This window comes from Buceros rhinoceros, unplaced genomic scaffold, assembly GCF_000710305.1.
Source record: "Buceros rhinoceros silvestris isolate BGI_N320 unplaced genomic scaffold, ASM71030v1 scaffold41562, whole genome shotgun sequence".
Taxonomy (NCBI): domain Eukaryota; kingdom Metazoa; phylum Chordata; class Aves; order Bucerotiformes; family Bucerotidae; genus Buceros; species Buceros rhinoceros.
Window position 1 is genome coordinate 19,759 of NW_010399044.1, and position 6,945 is coordinate 26,703.

Genomic DNA, 6,945 nt, shown 5'->3' on the forward strand with positions numbered 1-6,945 from the left:
GCAGGAGTAAACTACTCAAATTCTCTCAAAGCTAAGTAAGTTACTGCTGCCGCTTCAAAAGATCACTTAATCACCAGCCTGAAGTTCAATGCCATGAAAAACCAAGTTTTTACTGGGCATAGTACAATCCTTGTTAAATGTGAGTCACCACAGTGACTAATGCTGCCAGCTTAACCCACAGTTATGACAACAACGAAGGAACGCAGAGGAGAGAAGCAAGTACAAATTCTATGCTATTCTGGGAGTTGCCCAACGCACATTGGTTTAGAACGTGTTCTTGTTTCAGGCTATAATTTGTAAAAAGCAGAAATAAACCCTGAACACTTTCAGGGGTTTTTCAAAATAAAATCCCTAGCCCAGGAATTCGTCCAATATTTGACATCTTCAAAACAGCTACGAAACCCACGTCGTCTTCTTGGCAGGGAAACTAAAAACGTAGTTCTGCTTCATCTGAGATAAACACTCTCTATTTCTCAGCTCCAATTAGCTGTGGCTAGTAATTACTCCTAAGGTTTGGGTCTTTTTTGGACTTCAGAACTTGCACTTGCTTTGTTTAGAGTGAAATCAGAACAGGAATCACATTTAGATTCACAAAGTTTGATATCCAGCATAGCTTTTTCTTCTGCCAATTATGTAAGCAACCACTATAATGACAATCAAGCCAGCAAGTGCAGCACCAACTACAATGGGGATTAGAATGCTGTCATCATCCAGCGAACACTCCAGGGCTGTAGGTGAGAAAAAGGTTGCAACAAGGTATAAATAAAGACAGAATACTTGCCAAGTGTGGTATAAAAATCCATTTTCCTTAATATGAAGGTGTTAAAAAAAAAATCAAGTATTACTACACCTCTAAACTACGAGAGAGAACTGCGGAGGTCTCGTGAGTACATCTAGCACACGTTAAGTGTTATAATCATGTGGAACGTTTGATAAACTAATGGTGTATGAGTTTTCACGTGCGCAAGATCTGCATCAGAAAAAGGAGTAGCTATTCTTCTACAACAGAACCAGGCTTATCTATTCCATGCTTAAGGCAAATCTGCCGCTTTTACTAAGAATAAAGTGACCTAGATTTGGTATCAAGAACCCATCTACAATGGAGACGTGACAGAGATGAAATAACTTCAACTGGGAGAAGGAGGAAGCCAGCTGCAAACTGAACGACAGAGTGAGTATTCTGATAAATACTGTTTACCCTGCATACATCTGGGGAGCTCCAATTAAAAAAAGGAAGTTCAAAAATCTACACCCAATCTATCTGTCTACAGATCAGGCCGGTCTAATAAGACCATGCTGCAAGTATTACCATTAAGTACGAAGATCAGGTTACACTAAAGATTAAGAGGTCATTTAAGCCATTCCCGTTTTCCCTAGTAAAGCCTGTAATAATGCAGCAAACAAACATTTTAGAATCTGTCTTGAGTTCTGGATATCCAAGACTGCTTCTGAAAGAAACTCTGTCCGTTCATTTCTCACCCCGACACTTCTATTCCTTAGACTGACAGGTAAAACAAAACACCTACTGGTATTACCAAAGTTCACAAGAAGTTGTATGTCGAGATGATGTCAGATAACTTCTAAGCTATTCTACGAGGCAGTGCTTAAGTCTCTCTTCAGTGTCCCTAGCTCCTTCCAGTTTTATGAAGGAGAGACACCATATCTAACAGACATTTTTTACATGCGAACAAAGCTTTCCATCAGCTTGAATGTCAGTCTCGGAACTCCCCTTCATTCCAGGTGTAAAACAACAATGGAAGAAGAGCTTCAAAAATAAAGTGCTCGTGCCCAACGCTGGTGCTTTTTAGCAAGGAAGAATTTTGGAAGCATTAGAAGACTTAACAGCAAAAAGAACCCTTACCTGCAGAGAACTTATTTTCCTCCACACGGAATGGCTGAATCCATAGATTAAAAGTATGTATTTGAAACTGTTCATTAATCTGAAGAGTTTGCTCTTTTCGGCACATATAAGAACTACCCAGGAAAGCATCCCAGTTGCTGAAGTTGGCGTTAACTGCATTTGCAATGACTAAACAAAGGGAGGGGAGAAAAAAAAAAAAAATCAAAATTTGCATGCCCACTTCAAATGCAAGAGTTTAATACAATCATAAGATTGAGGAGCTAATGTAGAGGGGCCAGATAAACAGCTTAAACCCCATACTTTTGATTTGGAAAAGAGTATGCTTTAGTTTTGGAAGGACTGGTCTCTTTTCCTAGTAAGAACTAAGTAGTAGTTATTGGAAGGTACGGCAGCATCTTCAGTTAAAGACGACGACGGCTCGTTTACGAAAAACAAAAAGCTTCAGTGTTGGTACAATGTATTTCACACCTCCAAAAATTAAGTTACTGAAGTCCTCAAGAGACCCCATTAGCAAAAGTCTCAGGGAAAGAGAATGATCCCACACTGCTGTTTAAAGGAACTCTTGTAGCTGTTTCTGCTTATTACTTTTGCTCCTACCAACTTAAAGTAGGGAGGAACAGTGAGCATGAACAGCATTGAAAAAAAAGTCTGATAAACACAGACTAAAGCTTACACTTGCTTAAGGCAGATACTGTTTCTTACCAGAACCATTCAGGCGGTTGAGCAGCGTAACATTCACCTCTTTCAGATAAAATTTTTGTTCACCTGCACTTGTGTTTTTCTGTTCAAGAAGCAAGAACAATCTGTCAGCGTGCAATTCCGCATTTTGAGCTTTAAGAACACAAGCTTTACAAAGGCTAACACATTTACCACCGTCTTACATTTTCTACCACTTTAACCCAATTCTCCATTTGTCTCAATGCAGGTGGCTTGCCAGTTCCACTTCCTACAGGGCAACAGCCTACCACCAGCAAGTGACAGAAGGATTTTACTGTGAGTGACCACCATGCAATGCCACTGAAGTGGAAACTTAGTTTAAAATAAAATAAGTTACTTACAACAATGAACGTGAAAGCAATCAGCGTGCTATTTCCATCATTCAGTTTCAGAGTAGCTGTTGTGTTACCACAGGCACCACCCGCCACAGTTGTCTTTGGATTGATGTTGATCAGAAGAGGCTGAAATACAGACATACCACGTCACATTCAGCAGCCATCGGGAATTCCCTGCTCAGTCGGTTGTAATCTTAGGCTAGAGGAGCTTGTCACAAAGATGACAGCAGGAAGACTGAGCCTGGCCACCATTCAAACCAAGGCCACCTGAGTTCAGTTTACAAGTTGGTAATACTGAAGCAAACAAATTGCCCAGACAATTTACCTTGCTGAGCTAATACAGCAGGTTAGATCTGGCTCCCTCTGTGGGGACCAACAGCCTCACAATCTGAGATAGTTCCAGGATTTTAATGATGTTAAAGATACTCCCGGTAACCTGTCCCAGTGAATTCATGTAAGGTTTTGAAGCCAGATACTACGCCACAAAATTATTCTGATGTCAGAGGGGTGCTACGTACATTACCTAGAAGCAGTTCTGCACAGCCAGCGGTGTACAAAGCAAACATCCTGCACTCACATTTCATATCAGTAACTACAGCAACCTTTCCACTCTAAAATAGGAGAGAAGCACCTTGTCTTGGGAAACATTCAGCTGCAGCCCCACAGTAGCCAGAAGACAAGTTTTATTTCCGCTTTTAAGAGAATAGTTTCCTATGTCTGGATTCTCCACAGGTTTGGGAGTGGCGGTTGGAGCAGGTGACAGAGTGGTGGCAGATGCAGTAGTTACGTTGGCAGTAGTAGGAAGAACAGTAGGTGCAGAAGTAGGTGTATCAGCACGACATCTAGACTCTGAAAAGAAATTTTAACTGTTTCAGTGCTGAAAATTTATTGCAGTCTCATGACTCAGAGGTCCATTCAATACAGATACCAATTTCCTAGTTGAAATCTAGCCTGACTGGGAATCTGCTAGTCACCACCTCAGAAGCCTCGCACAGGGCACAGTATTCCAGACAATTTACAGCTGCCATCTATCCTTAGAAATTCTGTAGTGCCCACGGTTTTAAATCCACAGAGGATATGCAGCACTACTTACCTCTGACACATGGAAGTGAAACACACGGACACCAAACCACGCTAAGTGACGTCGCAGTTTAATCCCAATTAACTCTGTCCCAGCCAAAACTAGTACAAGTGGTAATGAAGGTGTGGTATGTATTTGCTGTGGACAAAGCAGGCAACCCTATTAAGCTGTATGTAGATGGCTGACGTGCTCATCTCTTCTGAGCGGATTTGTCACGAAATGAGACAACAGGTTCTGGACTACTTAAAAAGCAGAGGCTACCACTGAAAACAGAAGGTGGTCAGTTAAAAACCTTGATGGTCGAATGATCTAGTCAGCAACAGCAGTTCTGAAGTGCTTATTTTCAACAGGCCAGTTACTGGAATACACACTTCCTAGTACAGGAACTACCTCCATTACTACATACTACTACATCGATGCATAATCTATTTTCCAGGAACAAGGAAAGACGTACTACAGGATATTTACATGAATATTTGACACCGCGCTATTATTCAACACTGGTGGATTTTTCTGTCATGGGACTTTGCTCCCTGCACTAAGGTGCAACACAAAAAAAGCTCATTCCCAAATCAAAACACTCACCTTTTTTACCAATGGTGCCATTCTGAACGAAAGGCTGCACAGTAACATTCCAGAAAATCTGGGTTACGTTTTCTGCTTCAAAAAAGTCAGTACTATGACAAACGAAGACATCATTCAGCTGCACTGGAGGCATGGTATCCTTAACTACAATAGTAATTGGTCCTACAAATAAACACAAATATTTTAATGCCTTATGAGCTACAAGGATGCTTAAAGGTAGCGTTAGGTTGTACATAATTCCATATGACAAAGAGCAAGAGACAATTAACTAAGTTTAACAATCCTCACCTCTCTGGAATGTTTTAACTATGTGTCTTGACTCAGAGTGCTAAAAATTGCAGGGAAGTAACCAAGCTTCCAGAGCTAGACAAGCCATGAGAAAGGTGAGCTCTTTAATTTTTATTTAAAGAAAAAAAAATATTAGTAGAGGTATTAACACACAGAAAGCCTAACACTGTCTTGGCTTTGCTGGGTGGAAGGTCAAATGAATCTTCCATACACCTGTTGTCTACTAGCAGCGCCTCATTGATCAAGGCTGTTCACGCAGTTAACCTTCCCCTTCCGTTCCAGGTGAAGGAACTTTACGTTCAGTGAAGCTCACTGGCTGTGTGCTTATCCAGCTGGCAGGTATAACAAACAACAGTTATGCAGCAGATGGCCTAGGAGTCCTTAGATACATTATTAGTTCTTCTAACCTGGAAAAAGCCAAGCAAGGTCAGGTACACACGAGCTGACACTGAACCTTACCTTTTCTTTTAGCATCAGGAAACGCAGCAGTGTCATTGGTGTTGTAGGTAAATGTCATGAAGTCGCCTTGATAAGTTTCGTTGGTTTTTGTAAAGTTAATGCTCCAGGAGTGACCTTCTCCAAACTGCACTGCCACAAGCGCAGCTTGCGTGTCATTGCCACAGACGCTTCCGTTGTGCGTCACACCGGATGACAAATTCAAGGTTGTGTTTTTCTAGAAGAAAAGGGTTAACATAACGTTTTCACAGATTGCAGTTCTGCCCCATGACGATGTTATAAACCCGCTGGAGTTAGGTGGAACCTTGCACGAGGTTAGTGAGGTTATTATCTACCGAATTATGAAAAAGGCTCCCTGATGCCTGACTTTGAAAGGAGAAGTATCAGATTCAAGCACAAAAGCACAAATCTAACTTGGCTGCAAACCTTGACTGTGCTGAGCTCCAATTTATGTTTGCTATCTGGGCTAAGAACATCACTACACTGATTCACAAAAACCAGAAGTACATCATTTAACTAAGTGCAACAGGACCCGTTCAGTTATTTGGATTATTAATTGAGAACTTATGCTTTGTTTTAAAATGAGTATTTAGGAATACTCTTAACAACTGAGTTAAAAAAAAAAAACAACACAAACCAAAAAACCAAACACCCAAGTTAAAAGACCGTACTAAAACTTTAACCCAGAACAAAATACAGTTTTCAACAAGTTACTTCCAGATACTTACATAATCACTACTGTTTGTTTCATATTTTATCAAGAAGCTCATCATCCACTTTGCATACAGGCAGGTAGCATTAGAGGCATCCTTTACCTCTACTTCCACTGCATAGGACTGGAAAAAACCTGTAAGATATGATCATTAGCTATTGCTTTTACTTCATTTTCTGAAGCTACTTACGAGAACATCTCATGACAAAGTAGCAAATAATTTCAGGACTAGATTCAATTTGCCAGACACTGAAAGACCTGCTACATTTCTAAAAAGTGTTAAAACTGGGAAGCATACCATGAAGTCATGAAAGCTAGATAAAACCTGCGAGAATGTTTTATAGTCTACTTACTTGACAAAGACTAATAATTATAGAGTGTTCTGGGTTGGAAGGGACCTTCAAGTTCCTTTAGTTCCAATCCACTGCCATGGGCAGGGACACCTTCCACTAGGTCAGGTCACTCAAAGCCCCAGCCAGCCTGGCCTTGAACACTGCCAGGGATGGGGCATCCACAGCCTCGCTTGGCAACCTGCTCCAGTGCCTCACCACCCTCACAGTGAAGAACTTCTTCCTCACATCTCATTGCAGTCTACCTTCTAGATTTAAATGAGCATTTGCTTTCTGGTGACAAGCTGAGTAAACTGAAGTGCACGAATACAGCACTTAAACGATGTGCTTCTTGTACATCAGAGTCTTTCTGTAATCTTATCTGCTTCCTCAGCAGCCTGACTTAAGTTGACCTCTAACAGATGCGATTGGAGGTGCCTTCCCAGTGTTCCCACAATTTCTGGCTCAAAAGACACGCATGTGCAATTCCCTTTGCACGTTTAGAGAACTCTTCGCAGCCACTGAATGTTTAACCCAGCGACTCTCCCACTGGCACTCCCCCACGGCCGGGTCGGGTTCGC

General features: G+C 41.4%; 1 protein-coding gene across 1 annotated transcript; it reads right to left on the reverse strand.

Moving 5' to 3' along the window:
• Positions 1-355: 355 nt before the first annotated feature.
• On the reverse strand, positions 356-6,171 carry LAMP2 (lysosomal-associated membrane protein 2). Its single transcript, XM_010131327.1, has 8 exons — positions 6,052-6,171; positions 5,327-5,540; positions 4,580-4,741; positions 3,545-3,762; positions 2,920-3,039; positions 2,564-2,642; positions 1,862-2,029; positions 356-728 (listed from the first exon to the last, which is right to left on the reverse strand). The coding sequence occupies exons 1-8, from the start codon at positions 6,094-6,096 to the stop codon at positions 589-591; spliced, it is 1,146 nt and encodes a 381-aa protein (XP_010129629.1). The 5' UTR covers positions 6,097-6,171; the 3' UTR covers positions 356-588.
• Positions 6,172-6,945: the final 774 nt, after the last annotated feature.